Raw genomic sequence first — 24706 nt, 5'->3', positions numbered from 1 at the left:
AGTATAAAAAAACAAAAGTATTTAGTTTTAAAAACATAATTTTGTTATTACTAAAATCTAATGACTTTTTCTGTAAATAACCCCAACAACAGTGTACATTTTCCTTTCACTCAAAAAACAATATAAAATTGTCCAAAAAATAGAAATAAAATGGACGGTGATGTGAAGAGAATGGTCATCCATGATGCTGCTACGATTAGTGGTTCATCAGCACTTGTATGGTCCCTGGATCGCTCCAATCCACGTACTCTTATCTTCGGGATAGCTCTGAAAGACTCAGACGGTAGAACGCAGCACACCTCCAAATGACGAACGAAGCCCTCATCCTTGCGCCGCTGCAGTACTTAGAATAAAGGCATTACAGTCTTTTTAACACACTACGGCCGTTTTATCTTCTCTTTCTCGCCGGACCCCATCTGCTCGTTGCTTCCTCCCGTTGCTTCCTTCCAGAGAACGTCAATGGCGTCGCCTTCAATTATAGGGTTTCTTCCGAGCCCTTCCATGGCGAGATCTTTTTGTTATCCCAAGGTTTGTTAAGAATCTAGTTGTCGAGCTGTGCAGATTTGTGGATCGAAAATATGAATTCATTTCGTTTCTTTTTTCTTTTTCGCATGGTTTGGATCGCCAGAGGATGGAATTAAAGAGAAGGAAGTTGTGGATTGTGGGAGGATATTACCGGGAATCAGAAGTGATTGCGGAGTCGGAGGTATCCAGCTCAATGGGTGAGTTCTCTGGCAATTCATCTGCTTTATATATAAAAAAAAAGTCCAATCTTTACCTTCACTATATATTTTAGCATTAGTAATACCAGTTCCTTCTCATTTTATCTTAGTTTTGAATGGTGGTTATTTTATTGCTAGACAATGTAAGCGATTCATTTGTTTTTCGTATATAGTATTTCTCCAACATTCTTCATAAAGGTTGTTATAAATGTTTCAGCATGTGTTACTGTTTGTGTTGAGGCCATGAAGTCGAGTGAATTCATAATTATTTTGCTTATTAAATGATGCTTAGCTGGGTTTTCACCTCTTTTTTTTTCATGATCTTCTTTTTCCTTGTTCATTTACATGGAGTGATGTTGGTTTTAGGTAAAATTTTAGAAAGACGGAAACTGTTGTCCCTTTCGACAATTGGGCTTACTCTCGGGGCCCTTCAGCATGTTCTGGACAAGGGAGTGGCAGTAGCATCTGAATTTGCTGATAGTAAGTCTTCTTTGAATTGCCTTTTCTTGAACTAATGTTGATACATTTACTATATAATCTCTCCCCTCAGACATTCTCCATGAGATTAAGGGATTAGCCTGCTCAATTAGTCTCTCAAATCAGCCTCAGCTTTCTCTATTATTTCTTCGTTCTTTGTTGTATGCATACCTAAGGAACCATGTAAATATGAAATTTCTGGTTGTATTCCACTCCAGGGACTGCTTGTTACTATTACTCACATGCAAGATAGTAACTGATAAAGATGGAACATATTCAAAAAGGTATTGTGATAAACTTGTCCTCTGGTTCACAACTTTGCTCCTGTTCTCTGTAAGACAAAACAAAAACGTATTCTAAGAGATAGGGATTTAACTTGTGTATAATTTAATAAGAAGGTTATCCAGTTGGTTTCTGGATCAACAAAGAGGTGACATAATCAAAGAGGTCACAGACATGAAGGTTTCAGTAATTCTGTTGAGATTTTATTTGGTTATCTGTCTGAAGTTTTCAATTCTCCTAGAGACAAATGCTTTCCCTTATATCTAGTTCTACCTTCATCCTCACCTTTTCTGGAGTTCCCTTTCACGTTCAAAAACCACTTTGAGACTCTTATTCTTTAGTTGCAGAGCCCAAACAGCAGAACCAAGCAGATTTATGCAATTAGCTTAAAATTCAATATCAGCCCCTTCTTTTTTTTTTTCATAATCACCAGGGATGATCTTCATTGAATGCCTGAATTACCATTACAATTGACAATCTGCTTCGAACTGGACCTTGATGGGGTACACCTTTACCCAACAAGTCTCTCCATAGTTACTAAATATTATTCTTTGTTCTTTATTTGGAATTAATCCTTTTCACTGTGACAATTTTAAGCATAAAGAACGAAACAAGTTTATTAGCATAACAGAGCGCTAATTCTTTGCTTCTTGAATTCCTGGACCCAGTGCCAGCACTTCGTGGGAAGGACTATGGTAAAACAAAAATGCGCTATCCAGATTACACTGAGACACAGTCAGGTCTTCAGTACAAGGTTATCTGTAATGCATTGCTACATGCATATAATGGAGACAAATTTAGCTAGAATTCTAATTACTACATTTAACAGGACTTACGAGTTGGTGTTGGTCCCTCTCCGAAGATGGGGGAGACAGTGGTGGTAAGTGGCAACTTCCTATTCTACTTGCTATTGGACTCCTTATTTCATTAAATAGGTTTTATTAAGGTACAAGTTCTCGTTTTCTTGATGTCATATAAATTAGAGCACAAGCTAAGTGGGATAATCTAATAATACCTGATATATGCTTTTTTTTTTTTTTCTATAAGAGTATCTATTGGCACAGTATCCAGAACATGAGGTTTTTTCTAGACTAAAATGCAATCAGCTTTAGACCTTACTGACATGTTTTCTTGTAACTAGACTTGGAAAATCTTCTGAATTGTGGTTGAGTTGCACACACACTCTGATGCAGATTTCAAATTATGAATGCATTTAAGGTTGATTGGGACGGTTATACAATTGGATATTATGGCCGCATTTTTGAAGCTAGGAACAAGACGAAAGGTGGTTCTTTCGAGGTACTGAACAAATCCAACTATTTTGGCTTACAGCTGCAGAACATATCAAACTTGTAATTTTGTTTTGACATGCTGTTGATTTTAAATTGTCAACATAAGAAATGTAAGCGATATTTCATTGTGTCACCTTACTGAACTGATTTTTATTATTGAGGCTGCGAGCAAGGGAGTGGTTGGGTACATGTTATAGGTGATGTCAAAAGACTCAAAAATCGGAGTGACGTGTTTAAATGATAGGATATGCTAGGAATGAGCCAGATAATTCTATCTATAAAATAGGGAAAACAACCCTAGGATGAACTATTAAAATGTTGAGAGTTATTAAAGTTGCACATAAGGGTTGAAAAGTATATTGATTCTATCTTACATAGAATCACATCGTGTAACATTTTGGAGACCTTATGAATTTGTTAATATGGGATAAAAACTTTTTGCATAGATAGAACTTGGGTCTTTTGGACAGATTGTACTTACTATTCTTGTCCTATACTACTATCATCTTATGTCTTCTCTTTTTGCCGAAAAGCGTGATTTTTCACGGGACTTTTTATAAAAAAATCTTTCTATTCATTTTTTTACAACATCAACATCTGATAAATCAGGTCTCATTAAAATCTGTGTGTATCTGAAAATTCTGTGTTTCTTCATCTTCTTCTGTTACTGCTACAACAACAACAACCACCTAGCCTTCAGACCCTACTACATGAGCTTTTTTATAATTCACTAAAAGAAAATGGTAGCTGAGATTACTCAACTGCTTTTGGCATATCCACATCACTGTTAAGATGACATATGATATCTTATCAATATGCAGGGAGATGATAAAGATTTCTTCAAGTTTAAGCTTGGATCACAACAGGTGATTGAATAGTTGACCACTTCAATAGTGGTATCTTTGCAGTTGAGGTGATGAATACTCAAGTAACCTTTATATGTCTGGTTATCAGTATATGTCATTATCTGTTCAGGGATCCATTCTGCTGTTCTGCATTTTATCCTATATTTAATGTGCTTCCTGTGATCTGATCTAATGTGTTCATAATTTTTTACTTGCCAGCTCTATCAAATGCCATATAGATAGGAAAGTTCCAATCTGTTAGTCTTTCTGGAAGGATACTTATAGAAGAGATGAGACTGAAAACCCAACATTCTTGTTTCTGGATTTCATCCTTCAGGATCTAGACATCAATATCTTTTCAGTCACTCATGAATCTTTGTATAGTTGTAATAAGCAATTTTCTTTGGTTGACGTGTGTCATTGTCTGAATTGTGGGTTTCATGTGAGTGAGAAGGAAGACACAATTTGAGGTTATCTTCTTACACCAATTTTCTTATCTTAGTAGGAAATGTTGTTTCTGACAGTGCCTGGCTTCGTCTGCCTCACTCTGCCATGGAGATCTCGTGGTTTATTTCTTGTTCTTTGCTTGACATAGATCTCAAACATAGTCGGACGTTTGATGTAGAATGCATGTCTAATTGAGTCGAACAGACACAAACTGAAAGTGTGTTAAAGTCCTCATCAATTCTGTATCTGAATCCTGATCCCGCCCCCCCCAAATCACTTTTATTGTAACTTGGTTTCCCCTTTCTTTGACTCTTACTGTTGCTTCGGCTTCCACGGTCTTGTTTATTGGTGAAATATTTAGATATTTTAAGTTAATTAAGTATTAATTTACCGTTCTTTATCATAATGAAATGAGGTTTCTTACCTCAGTTTATCCTTCATGTGATAATCTGACATGAGACCTGTTTAAAGGAGATAATTTCATTTATTTGAATTTTCAGTTCTAATTTGATGTATTATTTAAACTCTGTTGTTTTCTATTTGGAGAGTAATAAGTGGGATGCTAGCTTTGCGATGCTTATTGTTTTGAGTAATCAGGTCATACCAGCTTTTGAGGAGGCTGTTGCAGGCATGGCTTTAGGAGGTGTCAGGAGGTAAATTAATAATTCTTTCAGTATGTTGGATATGATTCTCAATTTTGTAGTAACAGGAAGCCACGTTCAGCTTTCCATAATCTGCTGCAAATCTGCTTCATGCGTAAATTTATCATAAATATTGCTATGCCACAAATGCTTTATAGTCTTGAAGGATAATAATATATGTTAAGATTAAGATGTAACCCGAAGAACCAAAAAGTAGTTCCTGGAAGCATAATAAGTTACAGAAAGGTAGAACTAATGACTATTTTCTTTCACTAACTAGATTTGAAGCTGGTCTTTTTAGCTACTTATCAACTGTGTCGTCAATCTCTAATTAATAGCTGAGCCAGAAATCATGTAGCAGGATTTCATACAGTACATTGCAGATGTAGGTGTGCATTTAATACAGTAGATATGGAGTTCTCTCTGGTGTGTACAGAACCCTAGAGAGGTTGATGTGAAGTCATCCGCCATCCACAGGAGTCACCACCAATGCCTAATTCTAAATTTGGGCAGGCCCAGGATGCAACAAACTTCAGCTATAGGGACCAACACAAATCTGCTCACCCACCTGTGGTGATTCGCATGATTAGCAAGTGGCTGTACGCTGGTGCTCTCTAGGGATTCATGCACACTAGGGTCCAGCTGAGTCTTCATAATGCACGATGTCCACATATGAAGCATGTAGTTCTTATTGTGACAAATCCATAGAGGTAAAGGTGGAAATTTGTAGTGATCAGCAATTTGTGTTACTCCAAATCCATGTTCTATGGTGCATACGTCTGATGAATTATATGATCAATTAGTTCTAGTTTGTGTATTGTGGACCTTATTCTACCTCTTGATGGATACTAAGAGTTCTTATCACAGAAAGATTTGTATTGAAGATGCATGCACTGATTGATTACTTGATGGAGTGCAGGATAATAGTACCTCCAGAATTGGGCTATCCAGATAGTGACTTCAACAAACTCGGTCCAAGGCCAACAAATTTTTCGGTACTAAATCTATGGAGGAGTTGCATTCTGTCAGTTTTGAACAATTAATGTTGATTGCCACACTTACCTGGCAGGGACAAAGAGCTCTGGATTTTGTTCTGAGGAATCAGGGCTTAATAGACAAAACTCTCCTCTTTGATATAGAGCTTCTCAAGATCATTCCAAGCTAATCGTAAACAAGGTACTCATTTGTGGTTCATTATCTTCTTTAATGTTCTCTGTTAATGTGCTAACTTTAGGAGGTCTAATAGTTACAGATGCATGCAATTCAAGTTGCTATGAACTAACCAGAACAAGAACTGGAGTTCTGACTCGCACAAAAGATGGTGCAATCCTCAGATCATCCACGATTTGGAACTTGATTTCATATGATTTGCAGTGTTCTTCACTTGGTAGGCTGAACCGTCAATTGCCCATCAATATTACTTTCAGGTGGATGTAAAATTATCTCATACTTTTACTTTCAGAAATACAATATCTATGATTCTGTATGATTTGCTTTTTGAGGTCTGATTCGTGATTTCTTTTTAGTAGTTCAACAGTATGTCATATAAAGACGCTTAAAAGTACCAGCACTTCAGTCGTATGGATTATCCTTCATATCATGGAAACCCAAAGATTATTTCACCAAGTGGTTTTCTCTTCTCTCTCTCTCTCTCCCTGTAGCTGTGTGAATTACCCTAATTGGTTGCCTCACACTCTGTCATCTACTTGTCTTTCAAAGATACTTTTCACATTGGTCATTCCCAGCTTACTAAGCTTAAATCTCTTTCCTCATCTTCTGGTAATCTTCTTCTCAGAAAATGATATCTGAAAGGTTACCTTATCAACCACCATTATGATCAACTTCTTCATTCCTTGATGTGACAAAATTATAATAATATTTTCATAAAATATCCATATTTTAGTCTTATTTGGAAGAGATTCTCATACAACTCCTCTTTTTGGTTCATTTTAAAATTCTAATATCCCTTCAGATCATAAGGGATGTCTTCGCAGAAAGACCAAATCAAGGATATATATATACATAGAGAGAGAGAGAGAGAGAGAGTTCCTCGTCTGTGAACTAGAGGATGTTTCATCACATATAGAGATGAAATTTATCGAAAAACTAGGAAATTATCCGCAATAAAAATTAGTATTAATAGGGTTGGTTAAACTCGTACTATATGGGGGAGGTGAGGGGTATTGAATAAATTATTCTCGAGTGGGTTGCATTTAAATAGATATTTTAAGGACAAAAGCACTTTCACTTTTGTTTATGAGGGCTATATTTGCTGCCATGGATCTTGGTAGGTGGATCACTTTGCTGCCGTCTAATAAATTTTATTTTATTTTTTTGTCTCCATAAGAGTAACTTAGATCTTTTTATATTTAAATTAATATATTAAGCTGATTAATCTATACTTTAAACTCAATCGAATTAAGTCTAATCATTGAGTCAAACCATCCAACAATTTTTATTCAACCTCTTTCTAAAACCGGTTGTACTTTTATTTAGGGTTCATACACGTGGACATGTGGCATAAACTGCAAAGTATCTCACATGCAGCAAATTCGTGCAATACGGGCTGCAGAGAAACCCCCCGTTGCCCCCGTCATTCCCTTTTGCCGCCAAACCAGCTATTACCGAACGCGATCTCGCGTCCGAACGCATAGAAGTTCTTCCACGGCCATTAAAATCGTCCAACGGCCTTATTGCTAGAGAAGTCGAGATATTTAAGCCTAGTGATTAGCTAAACCGTAGGGTTTCAAACCCTACATCTCCAAATTTCAATTTGAAAACGATGGGGGTTGGGTCGATCGATAACTGCGGCGAGGAATCCATGTCGTGGGTCCCTTCGAAGCTCGCAGCCGGATCTCAATCAGCTTCTATCTCACAGTTGCGGCCATTAATGGCCTCTCTCTCTTTCTGTGTGTGTGTGTATATATATATATATATATATATATGTATATATATAAATTTTCTCTCTCTATATATATATCTCTCTGTCGGCATTTATTGTGCCAAACATTCAAATGTCCGAGCAGAACAATTTGGTGGGCGACGCTTTAATTGCCCGCCCATCACATACCCATGATGCCTTCAAGCCTCGTTGTTGCACGGCGTGAGGAAAATCTGCGGCTGTGGGTGATACATCGGGGCTCTTCGATCTTCTTTATATAGAAACGTTTGGATCTTTCTGGTGTTTAAGAAGGTCTAGTAGAGCTCCCTGGTCCTTGTTTCGTTGGCAAAATTGGGTTTTTATTTTCTTTTTTGTTTTTGTGTAAGTCTTGTTTTTTCGTGTTAAAGAGTACGAATGTGGCTCATACCGTTGTTATCCTGGAAAAAGATTTCTTATTTGGAGCTTTAGGGGGTATTCTGGAGATCCCTGGGTCTTGTTTCTCAGGTTGATCTTTTTGGAGCTAAAGGGGTTTCCGAGGACTCCTTGAACCTTGCCTCATTTTGGTGTTTGAGAGATGGGGTCGATTGAGATCCAGTCGCCAGAGAGCGTGCCACAGAGGTCGCAAATGGGGAGTGCAGGGGAGGACGGAAAGGGAATCATGGTTTATAAGCAGAGAAAGAAGCTCGGAATCCATTTTGCCGAGAGTGATGAGAGGCAATTCCCGAAGGCGATGGGTGGGGAGTATGTCTCGGTTGGGACAACACCAGTGAACATAAGGGGGAAGCCAATCGAGGATCTCTCTAAGACTGGGGGATGGATTGCAGCTTTCTTCATCTTTGGTTGGTAACCTATCCTGTATTTTCCTTCTTCTCGTATTTGTTCCTTTGAAATGCTTTATTGTCTTTTGATTGAAAAAAAAAATGCGTTCTTCTCTTAGTTCTATTGAAAGATTCTGACTGATAGACTATTACTTTGCTGGAACAAGCAAGTTTTCAGTTACTTTAGTAGAAATTTGCATATATGTAGACAGTGTCATTTATGAATATGAAAGAAATAACGAGAAAGAATGTTTAATTTTTTCATCAACTTTTATTACCTCTGTTCACATTTTGGTCTCTGATCTCTCTTTGGCTACTAGTATTTTCCCCTGATACTAGCATAATTTTATTAATTATTGCGAAAGCATGACATATAGTCCTGTTTTGTAAAATTGAAGAACAAAATTTATAGTTCATTCTTTTGCATATATTTTAGTACTGAGTTCTTCCTAGAAACATCGTAATCACTGCTATATTTTGATGTATCAATGATTTATATATTATAACTCTATACTGTCTTTGTGCTATCTTTGTTAGAAAAGTGGCAACATAATATTCCTGTGCTTTTTTGTCTGAACATTTGCAATTCAAATCTTGAACTTTTATAAGACTTACCTCACTATAAGTCAGATATGATTGCAAACAGGTAACGAAATGGCGGAGAGAATGGCATACTTTGGGCTGTCAGTCAATATGGTGACATTCATGTTCTACATCATGCATCGGCCATTTACAAGCTCGGCTAATGTGGTGAACAACTTTCTGGGGATATCACAGGCCTCATCTGTGCTGGGTGGTTTTCTGGCTGACGCCTATCTCGGTAGATATTGGACAATTGCTATATTCACTACTATCTATCTTTTGGTATGAACATTTTTCTTGTTTCAAGTGATGTCCCTTCAGTTTCTTGCTCATTTTATGTAGTTAAGATGCATGATTGTATTACTCCTTTTCAAATCATGTGATCTCCCTTCCGAAATTGGAAAGTTTCAGAAACCATGAATTTGAAGCTGATAATAAGTTAATAACTACTAAGCGACTTTTTCTCAGCTTACTTTTTTTACTGATTAGTGGCAGAATTTTTTGGGACTTATATTTATCCTTTTTTCTTTGTTATTTGATGGTTCAGGTATATTTGACACTTAGTAATGAAAACTCTGCTTGCCTTTATCTTTCTGCAATGATTCATGACATTAGAACCTGAAGTTTATTCTTGATGTTACCTATCTTGTTGCATGTGGGATGCTGTCTGCTTAGCCTGGAGTAAGTTTATATAGGTATGATTTAATGAGTTCAACAGTGGTAATGTCGGCATGGGTGCCCCGATGTTTCCAAGGCAATAAATTTATTAGATATGATTTCAAAAAATGGAGAGGTGGATTGGTGATATTATCAACAAACGTCCCATTTTACAGTTTATACCTTCCCACTGTGAGAGGTTTGTGACATAAGATACAGAAGTCCTGAGGACACCATGTTTCTTTAATAGTTCAAATATGAAAATCTATGTGCCTTTTGAACTATGCACCCTTTTAAGAAATAGATATTGTACTTATATCTGCTCTGAAAGTAACCTTGAAATGCGTCCTTTATAATTTATAAGCATTGATATAGTATGGTGGAGACGGGTACCAATTTAGTTGACTCTTGAGAGAACACCTTTTCCCACTAGATGATATTAAAGGGTATCTTCTGTTATTTAAGAAGACATGGAGAAACCATTTCTCGTACTACTTTTCTTAAGAAGTTTAACATTCTATAACCTATCATCCAGGGTTTGACTGGAATAACCTTATGCGCTACCATGAGTGTTTTTGTACCGAATCAAGCTGATTGCGATCAACTATCTGTACTCCTGGGCACTTGTGAACAAGCGAAGCCATGGCAGATGCTATACCTCTATGTGGTTCTTTATGTTACAGCTTTTGGAGCCGCAGGGATAAGGCCTTGTGTCTCATCTTTTGGAGCTGACCAGTTTGATGAGAGGAGTAAAGACTACAAGGCTCATTTAGATAGGTTCTTTAATTTCTTTTATCTTTCTGTTACAGTTGGAGCAATTGTGGCCTTCACCATGGTTGTCTACATTCAAATGGAACATGGATGGGGCTCTGCTTTTGGTTCTCTGGCCCTTGCAATGGGCATCTCAAATGCAGTCTTTTTTGTTGGCACACCACTGTACAGGCATAGGCTACCAGGGGGTAGCCCTTTCACACGAGTTGCTCAGGTTTTAGTTGCTGCTTTCAGAAAGAGAAATATCCCTTTCTCTAGCAGTGACTTTATTGGCCTGTATGAGCTTCCAGGGAAAAGATCTGCCATCAAGGGTAGTGAGAAAATAGAACACACCGATGATTTCAGGTACCTTAAAGTTTAAACTGTGTACGCTGATCAGTTGTTCTTTCCTTAAAACTGGACTAGGTCATACAAATATAGATTCCACCCAATTCTCTCCGAATTGGTAATAACATTGATCTCCAACTTGAAGTTTCTCAAATCTATTTATATTTTTATTTAGTTTGTTTTATGTGAAATGACCATCAGTATGCACTTGACCATGCTTATTTGAATGCTTAGGTGTTTGGATAAGGCAGCTCTGCAGCTTAAAGAGGATGGCACAGATCCCAGTCCGTGGAGGCTTTGTACAGTTACACAAGTTGAAGAGGTTAAGATATTACTGAAGCTTCTGCCAATACCTAGCTGCACAATTATGCTGAGTGTAATCCTGACAGAATTCCTGACTCTATCCGTCCAACAAGCATATACACTGAACACTCACTTGGGCCACCTGAAACTACCGGTCACATGTATGCCCGTATTTCCCGGTCTGAGCATCTTCCTCATTCTGGCCCTCTACTATTCAACTTTTGCTCCCCTGGCACGCCGCATCACAGGTCACCCTCAGGGTGCATCACAGCTTCAAAGAGTAGGCCTAGGACTGGTGATTTCCATCCTTTCTGTGGCATGGGCTGGGGTTTTTGAGAGGTACAGAAGGAATTACGCCATCGAGCATGGTTTTCAATCCCTCTTCCTGTCTCCTATGCCAAATCTGAGTGCATTTTGGTTGTTGATACAATATTGCCTGATCGGAATAGCTGAAGTCTTCTGCATTGTGGCTCTCCTGGAGTTTCTTTATCAGGAGGCTCCAGATGCCATGAGGAGTATTGGCTCTGCCTATGCTGCTGTGGCTGGTGGTCTTGGCTGCTTTGTCGCAACCATATTGAACAACATTATCAATTCGATCACGGGAAATGAGGCTGAGGGGCGCTCATCATGGCTCGCTCAGAACATAAATACTGGGAGGTTCGATTACTTGTATTGGCTATTGGCCGGTCTGAGTATAATCAACTTCTGTGCATTTCTATTTTTTGCTAAGAGGTACAAATACAGGGTTAGGAAGGCGACAGAGATGGAGGTCGTAAAACTGAACAAAGATATAAGTTCATCTGAGGGCAAGTAGGATCAGGAGATTGTTGATTTACACAATTCATGTGAGAATGATAATTTTACATTGATGGGAGTTTTCATCTGGTTAGCTAGTGTTGGCATCATATGTAATGACTAATCAAACTGATGAAAGTAAATTACTTTATGCTTGCCATCTAATTTAGCCCCTGGATTAACTGTTGCTATCTCCAGTTCTAGGCTTTTAACTTCAATTATGATCCAAATCTACTAAATTTTCTTGTGCATGCCACTTTTAGATCTTTTAGTTGTTTTGACTAGTAAAATTAGAGTTTCGCATTACCGCTATGTGCTTGAATTTTTGGAAATCCTTGTGGCTTAGCAAGAAGATTTGATGCTCCAAGGAAAGGATAACAAAGTATTTAAAAAGTTTATTAGAAATATATCCTGAGCTCGAGAGCATTGGAGACGGCAGGAGAGAATTGCGCATTATCTAGGTGCCAAACAGAGTGGCATTTATTCTTTCAAATTCATCTAATTGGTAAAAAGAAAAAGAGAAAGAAAAGTTCACAAAATGAAGAGCATTCATGCTCTTTTGAACTAGAAATAAGGTCACAATGGCATTCTCTCTAAAGAAAGATTGAGGAAAATAACATCACACCAACCGACGACAGCCACCTCAATAATTGTGAATGCATGCCAATCATATCATTCAATAGCCCACCAAATTTTGGCAAAACATGGATGTATATATATATATATATATATATATATATATAAGCAACAAGTAATTTGTGCGTTATAATCCCTGCTCCGTACCAGTCTACAACTTAGCTTTTGTCTCTAGTTTACTCAATAATTTCTTCCAAATGCTGAAGGAATATATATATATATATATATATATATATATATATATATATGTATATAATTCCTTTGAAGAATAACACAGTAGGTGTCACATAATCAATTTAAAGTCCACCGAGACTATTTTATCATTATTTTTGGAACAAGAAAGAGAAAATAATAATAATAATAATAAAATAATTATTTGATGCTTTTCGTTGACGTAGGAGGTGAGGATTTTTTCAAGAGAGTTAATATAAGAAAATGAAGGGGTACATATGAAAATAAATGATAGTTCAAATTTTTTTTACTGTAATTATCCATTTGGAATTTTGATAACTTACGATCCAGCCTCATAAATTTATTTATATAAGCTAATTAAAGCAAAAGATAAGGGCTTAATCATAAAGATCTAAAACATGGAGATGCTATTTATAAAGTTTCTAAAAAAAAATAAGAAATTCAGTTCAGCATTTTTGTCTGATCCTAAAACGACGATCTGCTCAACGTATATAAATTTTTTTAACTTAGTCTTTCAGCAATTTAAGAGAAAAATTATCTGGCGATAAAAATGCTGAATTGATTAACGTTTTTATAGGGCTATAGTGAATTATACCTTATTTAATAAATAAATTTGAGGATAGTTTATTTCCGTAAAAAATTAAAAAAATAGAGCTATTTTGGTAAAAAAAACTCGAGATTTTTGGCATATTTTCCAAAAAAGAAAGAATAAAAAAAAAAGGAATTTGCAGTAAAAAACTAAAAAAAAAAAAAAAACGGCGCCAAACATTCTGTTATTTATTTATTATTTATTTTATAATATTTGATTTTCGGATAAAAATATCAGCCGTCATCATCACGTGTCGCAGCACAAATTAAAGAAGTATCGACCACGCGACGAATCTGATTTGCCTCCGCGCTCGCTTATCTCTTCTCCTCGCCTTCGAATCCATTGCTGCTATTTATATATTAGCTCATTACAAGTCTCTCTCTTTCATCTCGTCTCTCTCGCTAGATTAGGCATGGAGAAGGGGAAGGAGGTGATACGCCTCGAGCGCGAATCCGTGATCCCTATAATCAAACCCAAGCTCATAATCAAGCTCGCCAAACTCATCGGTAACCCTGTTCTTCTCTGTTCCTTTTCGATTCGTTCTCTTGCTTTCTGTTGTTTTTTTTTTTTTTTTTGGTTTTCGTTTTGTTTTTCTCTCGCTTTTACTGCCCTAATTTGAAATGATGGATTTCCTTTTCTTTTCGTGGTGTTATAGATTGGTAATTCTAGAGTTGAAGTTTAAAGACTAGGATATTTTTATAAAATGGGGAGTGGAAAGAGAGTGGAGGCTTGGATAGCGATGATGAAAGAGAAAAAAAGGAGGGAGTCACTCTCCATAGCTTGGGAGAAGGAGTAGATTTAGGAGAGTAGAGGAATTCGCGAAGTCTCTCTTTCCACAACCAAGCACTCCCCTAAGTGCTGCCTTTATGGGTCTTCAAAATTTTTTTCCCTCCCTATATGATCTTTGCAGTCCGTGTCTTTCTATAATTTTGCATGTATTATATTGGGTCAATCGTCAATTTCTCCGTTGATGGGATTTGTCTTTGGAAGAAAGTACATGGTCTGAATCTGATTGCTTGGGTGTCATGCTGGCTTTCTTTACCTCGACAGTTCTCAGCATGTTTTCTGGACTGTGAAATATACAATCTTGATTCTTTTCCAGTGGATGATTCTGACCGGAATGAGTTCCTGAAGCTCTGCAAGAGAGTTGAGTACACGATTCGGGCTTGGTATCTTCTGCAATTTGAGGATCTGATGGTAATGCTTATTGGTGCTCATTTCATTTTAATTGTGATTATTATGTGAAAAGTCTTGTCAACTTTCCTTCTGTGAGCTTTAAATGATTGGTTGTATTTTAATTTGCAGCAACTATACTCTCTATTTGATCCTGTGGATGGTGGCAGGAGGTTGGAACAGCAGAATTTGCATCAGGACGAGATTGATAAGCTTGAACTCAATTTTCTGACATATCTTTTCCAGGTTGATTAGTTGTTGCATTATGCTTTGAAGTCATGGTTGTGTCCATATGTGATGGACTTCAATTTTTGTTCTGACGTTTCTAACTTCACTCTTCATCCCCAAGTTGTCTGGGATGTTTGTGTTAATGCTTTTGTAAGAAACTTCTAATCTGATCTTTCAATATGTATATATTTTTTACTTGAAGCAGATAATGGAAAAGAGCAACTTCAAGCTGGTAACCGATGAGGAGTATGATGTTGCACAGTCTGGGCAATATCTCTTAAACCTACCAATTAATGTGGATGAATCTAAGGTTTAATAATGATTCCATACTTTGATTCTCGGTAACTTTTGCCTAATATATTTGATTGATCCTACATATATATTTAGTGCATCTGATTAACTCTGATTTCTTGGACAATTGTAGCTGGACAAAGAACTCTTGCCGAGGTACTTTAGAGATCATCCCTACAGTAACCTCCCAGAATTCTCTGATAAGGTACTCTCCTATCCAGTAATGGGAATTTTTTTTTTCCTTCAGTAAGATATGTTCGACAATTTTGTCTCATATATGAAACTTAAAGTTTCCTAAAGAATTTTTATTCTTCTTCTTTTCTGTTCCTGATTATAAGCTTGCCAATTGTTTGATGTGGCTAGACATACTTGCAATATCTCTGTGCATATTTACTTTCTCTCAAGCACTAAACTCTTACTCCCATGAATAATATTCTCTAACTAATGTGCTGCCCTGTTCCCCATGGAATGCACAATTGTGATAGTTCATATTGTCTTCATCTATTTGGTGCAGAATAATCATTTTCATTTGACATTTCAACCTAGAATTCCTAAACATTGACTTCCCCCCGGAAACGAGTTGCACACCCTCTGCAGTTTCTGTTTATATGATAGCACCACATGCTACTCAATATTGTGCATTCCCTTTTCAACCATTCAGAATGAAATCACAAGCAAAATGGCTATCGTAAGTAAAGTAGTGTAGAACAATTCTTTGAGTAGTACTGACTTCTGGGAGCTGACTCTTATACTTGGATTTTAGTTGCCCTTTTAGAAAAGCTACTCAATACTTAAAACATATGCATCTCAAAAATTTATTAGTAACTTCATGATGTTAACAAGTGAATTAGAGGAGCTCACTGCAATGGGCATAGTAGTGAAACTTGTTAAGCTAGCCAGTTGGTCATTTGAGGTTAGATGTCACATGGAGGAGAAAAGAGTGCCACATTTTTAGTATCCCAATTGAATGCTTGATTTGTTTAGATTTCAGGTTGACCTTCAAGTGAACATGAAAACCCAAGTTTCTATCCTGAACCCTTTACATGGTATCATATTTTCCTTTTCACCAAGTTCTAATGTGAGAACATCACTTATTGCCCATCCGTTATTCGACTTGTCTGAAATATGCTATTTTTCAGCATTTAGTGCTGACAAAAAAAATGCTATGTAGATATCAGTTCTTTTGTGCTATCATTGAAAAACTTTAAAAGTTTCATAGCTGCAATACTGCTAAAATTGTTTATACTTGACAACCTCATTTTTTTCTTGATGTTAAATTATAGCTGCACATGTGTTTGATGTATGATTTAGTAGCTAGGAGATGAAATATCTTGGGTTACATTTTCATTATGATATTGTCATAATCTTGGATCTGCTATCTGGAACTTTGATATAGATGGCATAGAGACATGGTTGCCACATGATGACAATGACAGATACAACTGGCTGACAAGTCAAGTTCCAAAATTTAGATGCAGCAACATGGGACAGGGTATCTCTCCACATGAACATAAAGATACTGGCTGGTGTTTCTTGATGACTTCGATATACACATCTAGTTGGCATGGATATTTACATCCATAGGGAATGCATGTGTTTGAAGTTTTAACCATTCAAGTGTGCATATATCCAAACTTTCTTTCAGAATTTTCACTTAGACAATAACCTATTCTTGTGCTTGGGCATGTTTCTTTGGTGCAATGAGTAGCACAAGAAACTTCTCCAAGAACCTGGCCTTTTGTCAAAATAGAGTGTCATGCCAACCTCAGCTTATTTCATATTATATACAACTTAACCTCCTATACGGCTTCTCTTTTTTTTTTTTAATCCAATATCATTATACTCAGTCGTCAAGACCTCCACACTTCTTGATAAGGGAAGAGATGATGACCAATTCAAAAGTAAAATATAACCATATAAGTGATGTCTTGTTATATTATATCCATTGCTTTACCATGTGGGCCACATCAGGGGCTGATATGTACAATGCTAGTGTCATATACTAGTATAACTAATGGTGCAACGGCTTAAGCGTGTTGGCCCTCAGCTCCTGTGTGTTCACTCACTATGTTGGTCTACTATGAAAATGAGACTTTCTAAGTTCAGTGTCGTAATTGCAACAATAGAACTAACCACCTATGCCACAATGCTGTCAGTTGCATACCGTGCCAATGGGTTACTGACTTGCAGTGTTCTTGCCTACCACCATATGCTAACTCAATTTATGGTGCAATATTTATGGGTACTTAATTGATAATGACCTCATGGCCCAGTTCTAAGGTTAATTATGTTTACTAGGCCTGATGCTCGATTCCAAGCTCTTCTGTACTGGGTTGCACATTTCTAGTCAAGGCCAGCCTGTGGATTTGTACAGCAAATGCATGCTTTATTTTCTTCCGGGTGATTCATTGAATGCCGAACTTTGTTTTGGTAGTATTCATTTTATAATTTGTTGGTGGAACTAAGTAGAAAGAGTGCATTAGACCCTTTCTTTAGTCTTTTGTCTTGCAGTGTCTTGATTATATTTCCTTCACGTATTGAGCATTTAATGTGGACATCTCATTCATCAGTGTCAAGAGCTTCTCTTCGATACTTATATTCTAGCAAGGTTTTGTTATTAATCATATACTCTATTTTTCATGAAAAATAGAAGAAACTTTCTGTAATTGGCTGTTGATTCTTCTTAGGAATTTTTATATTAAAAAATCCTAATGTTTCCTATACTAAATCTTTTCACTACTTCATGAATTGTAGTATATCATTTTTCGTCGGGGCATTGGGATGGACCGTACAACAGACTATTTTTTTATGGAGAAACTGGATATGATCATATCACGTATTTGGATGTGGTTCCTCAGAGTTACTAGGTGAGGCTCTCTTTAGCTTTTCCATTGTTATCATTTTGTGCAATCTCCTATTACAAAACTGATTTGCAAGTGCAATTTTATGAATTATTATGACCACAGGCTTCAAAGTTTCTTCTCTAGAAAGAGACATTTGAGGTCCAAACAGGACACAAAGAAAACTGATGAAATAACTGCTGATGCAGAAGAAATGGAATTATCTGTTGAGCGTATTCGAATTGAAAACATGGAGCTAAGGTTTTAGTTACTCTGCTTCTTTCATTATCGATCTTTGCATTGTAACTTTAGCTTCTTCTGATAGATGCATATGATAATTTCTTACAGCATGAAAAACCTGTTCAGCAATATCACAATTCAAGAGCCTACGTTTGATAGGATGATTGTGGTGTACAGGTAGAAATTTCTGTAAATGCTCCTTTTAATTATGAGCTTATATTTGATAAGGGGATTTTGTTAGATTTTATACTGTCTGTTAGTTACTGAGGATGTCTTCTGATTATAATACATATTAAATTGTTACTGATAATGCTATATGAAGGAAAATTGCAATTATAATTATCATTTTATAGAGAAACTTGTGAGATTTTGGATAGCCTATTGGGGAACGTGGTACTAATGGGGATGCTAAATTAACTTTACAGGAAGGCTATCACAAAAACAAAAGCAGATCGTGGAATTTTTGTAAAACATTTCAAGAATATTCCAATGGCTGATATGGAGATTGTTCTGGTGAGATACTGCCAGAAAATTATGGGAACAATGCTTGTCATTTAGAATTAAACTTTTCTGCATGAGTTAGTCACTGAGATTGGATCATTATCTCGTAGCCTGAAAAGAAGAATCCTAGTTTAACACCGATGGACTGGGTCAAGTTCCTTATTTCCGTTGTGCTTGGTCTTGTAAGTCCCAGATACTTTACATATTACTTTTATTCAGGGGAATGGCTCCATCTCATGATTTACTTTTTGCAGGTTACTCTAATTAGTTCACTTGAGATGCCTAAAGCTGACATTTGGGTTGTTATAGCTGTTTTATCTGGTTTGATTGGCTACTGTGCCAAGGTCTACTTCACGTAAGTGCATTTTTCATGATTAAAGCTCTTTTTATGTGTGTGTTTGTTGTGCTAAGGTCTCCCCTGCCTATCTTATGTGTATGTTTTTTATGGGGTGGTACTCCAGATTATACAGGATATGTTTACTTTTAGATGCTTCAAATATTACTTGCCCTCAGTAAACAGGATATCATTTAATCAGGACTATGTTTGTGGTTCCTGATCTATTATGTTGCATGGTTTAGCATTTACTGATACTGGTGTCCATGACCACTGATATACACTTTTTCTTATTCATTTTGCATTTAATGGTTTTTGTGTTGGGTGGTACATGAAGTAATTTTTCATGTTCAGTAATCCACGGGAAAGTTGGTTCCCTTTTTTATTATTAATGCATCATCATCTTGTTGATTTATCAATTGCCATGCAGGTTTCAGCAAAACATGGCAACTTATCAAAACTTGATCACCAAGTCAATGTATGACAAACAACTGGATAGTGGGAAGGGCACACTTCTTCATCTTTGTGATGATGTCATTCAACAAGAAGTAGGTGTTAACAACAAGAAATGATTCTTTGCAGGCATTTGTTTATTTCTGCTGACAACTTATCTCTTTAATTTTCTAATAGCATCTCATCTCTTAATTTATAGGTTAAAGAGGTGATAATTGCGTACTATATTTTGATGGAGCAAGGAAAGGCAACCATTCAGGTGAGCAGATCTCACAAATCACAAGTTGCTTTTTTCTTTCTTTTTCATGGTATCCCTTATTTCAGATAAAGTCAAAGACCATGTGCAGTTTTCTTTTTTACTAATTACTTCTAAGACATGCAGGATCTTGATTACCAGTGTGAAGAACTCATTAAAGAAGAGTTTGACGAGCAATGTAATTTTGATGTCATGGATGCTGTAAAGAAGCTGGAGAAGTTCGGTATTGTTTCTAGGGTGAGTTTACTTCTTCAATTCCAGTCCAACTTACTCTTCATATGCCTTTTCTATCTTAGAAATCTTTGCTATTGTACTTTTATCACCTGCCAAAGGTTTATTGCTGAAAATGATTCTTTTCTATGACTAATTTGAAGCTTGTAGACGATAAGAATCAGATCATTAAAGAATACTCAACTATGGTGCTGAACTGCTGATTAAATTTTAAACAGAGGATACTGCTAATATAGGAGAATCAGGACAAGAAATGAATGAATCATAGAACAAGAAATATATCTTATAGCAATAGATGAAAAATTCGAAAAAGTATACTGGAGCTAATTCCTGGTAGTTCTTGAAATTATGCTACTTAGTATTTTCTAGATAAATCAGATACAACCTTAAAAATCACGCACATCTCATTTATAGAGATCACTAGTAGATTTTGAACTTATTATTGTTTTTCATGTCTATTCTCGAGCTTTGCTATCATATCTGTAAGTTGCAGCAAGCAATTTTGCTTCTTGTCCAAATCCTGGCATGATGAGTTGAGAACCATATCTGTACTTGAGTTTTAGAAGTCTGGTACACGAGTACAGATCGTGTTGTACTTGAATTATTTGGTTACCTTGCATATTCAGGACTCTGTTGGTAGAATCTTTTGTGTTCCCTTGAAGCGTGCAAACGAGATCATAGGCACTACAACTGAAGAACTGGTGATGAGAGCCCAACAAGGCGTTATCCCCTAGTTCTCCAAGGTGAAATTGCTTGCTAATTCTTTTTCATCATCTTTAGGATAATCTAATGTTGAAATGGTATTCTTTGTTTTCAGTTATCTGCACTCATGGAATCTCTAGTGCAATGATTCTATGTTCATCAGTCACGCTTGTAGTGTATGTAATATAAGAGAAACATGAATCTACACTTCATTCGTTCATTACTTTATCTGTAATTATGTGTTGTCCTCCTTGTATCATTCGTGTAACCTGGAACAAGGTGTATATATGGATCATCTGAGTTATTATGTTGCAACTAGCTATCTTTTGTGTGCCATTCTTTTTCAATAAACTTGTCTGTGGAAAAAGAGCTCTAAAATGTTGAACTGCAGAGTTTCCGCTTCTTTGTTGATTCAAAGCAACCTAATAAGGATTCCAACATTGCAAAGATTCATCAGTACAACGCAGCCACGTTTGGCTGTGAATTAGCAACAAGATGCAATCGAATTCTTCCTCGCAATTTGATTGTGTTTTATTTATTTATTTTCTGCCCAAAATTTTCTTTTGGGGAGAAGACTGCATAAAATGATTATCACTTCCCTTTCTCCCAAACTTCCTAGGATAAAATCTTGTAAACGAAATAGCAGGATACAAAGCGAGTACCACAACAAATTAAGTAAGAAACTGCTTCATTTCTGAGCTAAATAAGAATATTGAGAAACTTGAGTTCATTGAAAATTAAAAAAAAACATGCAAATCCCCTCAGAAGAGACTTGAAACAAGCAATTCGTTCATGAGTTAGAAAACATAATTCTCAAACCATCGATTCTGAGGACAACGTAATAATATTTCCATGGATACACCACCAAATGCAACAAGCTCTCAAGCAAATACTAATATTACCTATTCAAAAGTTGACACAGTAGGAATTACAGCGTAGGGTGCAACAGGAAAACTTTCAGGAGTTACAATTCCAATCAAGTGGACAATATGATTATTGGATCACACTGATTCTTAACCAGCGTTGCTGCAGGCAAGAAGCAGATAGACGTGAATATAGTAGCTATTACTATTTTCCTTTTTAGGCGGATATTATACAAAATGCCCACTTTTATATGCTAAAACTGATTGGCCTCCTTAATGTGAATACGAGATCACTGGTTCCCATACTTTGGACCACCATCTAGCCCCCTCTTGTCATCCCATCCTCTTACCCATGGTTGACCAGGCTTAGAACGAGTCTCTGGAGCTGCATGGTTGTTAAGGTTATCCATGACCTTTGACCGAACAGCCGTAAATACCTACTTAAACAAACAGATGTTAGCACAAAGAATAAACCTCGTGAAAGGTAGAAAGGAAAACTAGCATTAGTTTGATATGCCATACAGGATTATTATTTACTGCCTCTGGCGGTTGCTCTTGGCCAGTAAGCCACTTCCATAAATCTGGATTTTCCTGAATAATCAGTCAGAAGTCAATCATAATGAGACCTCATAACTAATTCTTATGATACTCGATACAAAACGCAACTGCTTTAATCATAGAAATAAAATAATCTTAGTGGATAGTCATTTGAGTGTTATAGGCACAAAAGGAAAGAACTTTTGTTGACCCATAATCTCTATAAGCTCTTTAATGAAGGCTGTGTCCATTCTTCTCTACCAATCATTATTCTCCTTCCGAGGACCAGGTCCCACCCTGGTAGTGGTGTGTTGGCCTTCAATAGCCAAGTTGCAGTTTCGGTTCAGCAATGTGCTAAATAAGGTCTCACCCATCAAGTGCAAAAGAAAAAAAAGGTTCTTCTCCTTATCAACCTTGTGACACAAAATAACATCAAAGTTCTCCTAACCCAGATCTCAAGAAATCTCTTACTATGATTCACTCCACTTAAGTTTGCTGGACAAATCTTTTGCAGAGATTGCATACAGTGTTACTTGTCTTGATTTCTCAAAGAACATTTAGCAATTCAGGTGATGTGTATATATGTGATCACGTGTTGTTTGTTTGTATGCCAGCATATGAGAGGCAATGAGGCCAAACTAGCTGGCCCAGATGCAGCACAAATAAATTGTTGTCCTCCACAAACCAGCTCAAACAAGTCATGTTGCATTAGTACTCAAATAGGCATAGCTCATGTCTAATCACTGTGCTATACTCAAAGACATTTCTGACCTTTCCCACTGGGCATATTAGAATGCCTAGCCACTTTGCCTGTTCTATCACTTGACAATCTTTGTGGAATAACTATAACTCTGGTTTTAGAGCAGTTTCCACTTAGACAAGAACTAAGAATGGCTACATATAGCTTTTCTTAGTTGACTAAATGTTCTTTATTAGATGCTTCTACCAATAAATATTATAATAAGCAAGAAAAAATTTACGATTACATAAGAAAATGGTCATTTCAAATCAAATTGATAGATAGTAATACAAGCATGACTTGGTGTAATTTAAATAACCATGGTTTTTGAATTTGGGAATTCTTGCAAGTTGCTACCATTAAAGGAGTTGTATGTAGAATTACTGAAAAAAAAAATCATATATTAGATGCTTCCTCATGACCATATATATCTGCAACTAAGCATATCAAAGAACTGCATGACTGTTAAAAATATGGAAGCAACACAAAGGGACAACCCCACCTCAAATAAACTACATTGAGACAACAGGTGCCTTAAAGCAAATGGTATCCCATTCCTAACTGTCACAATCCTTAATATTCGACAAGTTCTTAGAACTCCTACTTCTATGCATAAGCATTTAAACTCTTCTATAATTCTATGCAAAACCATAAAATGCTGCAGCTTTAGCTGATTTATATTATCTATGCTTCCTGATCCTCAAAGTCATTTCGAATTATTCTAAAAACAATTTCCCCACTCTCATTTTCTCCCTTAATCCTCATAATCCATCTTATTACTCGCCAAACATACCATCACAATTGAAGGGAAGAAAAATCTGTAAAACAGAAGAGCAGCTTGCAGATCAAAAACGAGTTAGCTCCTAAAACCAGCAATCACAATTGTCGAGCTAGCAACAAGAAAGTAAGAGGTTCACTAAAACTACCACCAGCAAAAGTCAACAATTCTAAGTCATTAAGATAATAAGTATGCTACATATCCTGGGAGAGATTTCTTTAGCTGATCCGGAAATGTAAAGCTCCGGGTAAGACTAGCCCGTGATAACCCCTTACATGCGGAGGGCATGATGAAAAACCAGTGACCATGTACATGAATTCCTGGAAGGATTTCGTGGGAATACCATTTCCATTGGTTTCATGCAAACCATTCAATGGTCTCATCTAGAGACACATGACAGAGGAAAGAACACCAAAAGTAGAAAAGAACAGCATTTAGGAGGAGAAGCAAAAGACACATAACGACATAAAGCTATTCGATTTTTTATTTCTTTACCAGGTCAAGGACATCAACAAGTGCTTTGATCCGCAACTCATCCATGGAACGGATGTTCTCCTCAACCCAATTCCCCAAGACCAAATCTAATTCCAGAAACCCGCGTTGCTTGCTCCTATACAGCAACCTATGCATATAAAGAAAAAAAAACTTTAAGGATTCCAAACAACCGAATTGCGTTTCCGATATCATAACTAAGGTTACTGCAAAAACAAAACAAAACAAAAAATCATAACTAAGGTAGAATAAGAGAAGAAAATATACCTATTATAAAGGCGGCGCTTGCTCTCCTCGTTAGAGAAATCCACCTCGATCGATCTGCCATCAGAGTAGAAACGAGAGACCGATCCAAGATGAGGCCTGCAAGGTCGAAGAAAGAGGCGTCGATAAGCAGAGTGAGAGAGAGAGAGAGAGAGAGAAGAGAGAGGATCCGTAACCTGAGAAGAGATTGTGAAGCTCTGAAGGAGTTTGCTGATAGGTCTAGGGTTTGATGGAGCCGGAAGAGAGCTCTTCGTAGCGTCGCCATGGGCGTTCGGGCATGTGATCAACGACGACCAAATTATTATACGAAGAGCTAGTTATAATTAGGGGGGAGAGAGAGAGAGAGAGAGAGAGAGAGGAGGGAGAGTTGCCACGTGGATGCTAATGTGGAAAAATAATGACCAGGGTTTTATTGGACACTTTACTCACGCCTCACGGGGAGAAAGTAAGTGGTAGTTCCCGGAAAAGGTTTTTTTTTTAATTTTTTATTTTTTGGTATGTATACCCATGAAATCCTTTATGATAAT

At 36.8% G+C, this 24706-nt stretch overlaps 4 protein-coding genes across 6 annotated transcripts; 3 read left to right on the top strand and 1 right to left on the bottom strand.

Annotated features, from left to right (window-relative positions):
• The first annotated feature begins 290 nt into the window (after positions 1-290).
• Positions 291-6192, top strand: LOC140779603 (peptidyl-prolyl cis-trans isomerase FKBP19, chloroplastic). 2 transcript variants are annotated; one of them, XM_073124769.1, is made up of 11 exons: positions 291-528; positions 629-722; positions 1089-1202; positions 2150-2235; positions 2311-2361; positions 2700-2780; positions 3595-3639; positions 4663-4718; positions 5626-5701; positions 5776-5882; positions 5959-6192. In XM_073124769.1, exons 1-10 carry the CDS (start codon positions 460-462, stop codon positions 5869-5871), a joined length of 768 nt encoding a protein of 255 aa, XP_072980870.1. In that variant the 5' UTR covers positions 291-459; the 3' UTR covers positions 5872-5882; positions 5959-6192. The 2 variants fall into 2 exon arrangements, with proteins under 2 accessions (XP_072980870.1, XP_072980863.1); XM_073124762.1 differs by having other exon boundaries at positions 293-528; positions 5953-6192.
• On the top strand, positions 5995-12024 carry LOC140779577 (protein NRT1/ PTR FAMILY 6.1). 2 transcript variants are annotated; one of them, XM_073124708.1, is made up of 5 exons: positions 5995-6133; positions 7203-8426; positions 9052-9269; positions 10180-10760; positions 10977-12024. In XM_073124708.1, exons 2-5 carry the CDS (start codon positions 8162-8164, stop codon positions 11857-11859), a joined length of 1947 nt encoding a protein of 648 aa, XP_072980809.1. In that variant the 5' UTR covers positions 5995-6133; positions 7203-8161; the 3' UTR covers positions 11860-12024. The 2 variants fall into 2 exon arrangements, with proteins under 2 accessions (XP_072980809.1, XP_072980817.1); XM_073124716.1 differs by having other exon boundaries at positions 5996-6133; positions 8092-8426.
• A 1530-nt stretch (positions 12025-13554) lies between these two features.
• On the top strand, positions 13555-20875 carry LOC140758364 (uncharacterized). The gene is made up of 16 exons (XM_073094494.1): positions 13555-13763; positions 14360-14454; positions 14563-14676; positions 14864-14968; positions 15083-15154; positions 17704-17816; positions 17916-18050; positions 18138-18206; positions 18455-18542; positions 18641-18712; positions 18785-18885; positions 19295-19412; positions 19517-19576; positions 19700-19810; positions 20431-20547; positions 20622-20875. Exons 1-15 carry the CDS (start codon positions 13670-13672, stop codon positions 20536-20538), a joined length of 1455 nt encoding a protein of 484 aa, XP_072950595.1. The 5' UTR covers positions 13555-13669; the 3' UTR covers positions 20539-20547; positions 20622-20875.
• A 500-nt stretch (positions 20876-21375) lies between these two features.
• Positions 21376-24508, bottom strand: LOC140758485 (succinate dehydrogenase assembly factor 2, mitochondrial). Its single transcript, XM_073094670.1, has 5 exons — positions 24356-24508; positions 24183-24278; positions 23919-24045; positions 21892-21960; positions 21376-21806 (listed from the first exon to the last, which is right to left on the bottom strand). The coding sequence occupies exons 1-5, from the start codon at positions 24442-24444 to the stop codon at positions 21660-21662; spliced, it is 528 nt and encodes a 175-aa protein (XP_072950771.1). The 5' UTR covers positions 24445-24508; the 3' UTR covers positions 21376-21659.
• Between the last annotated feature and the right edge of the window lie 198 nt (positions 24509-24706).

The sequence above is a fragment of the Typha angustifolia genome, chromosome 3 (genome assembly GCF_048772165.1).
Source record: "Typha angustifolia cultivar Huaian chromosome 3, ASM4877216v1, whole genome shotgun sequence".
Lineage (NCBI taxonomy): Eukaryota > Viridiplantae > Streptophyta > Magnoliopsida > Poales > Typhaceae > Typha > Typha angustifolia.
Note: the sequence above shows the minus strand (reverse complement) of the source record. Positions and strands in the feature narration are given on the sequence as shown.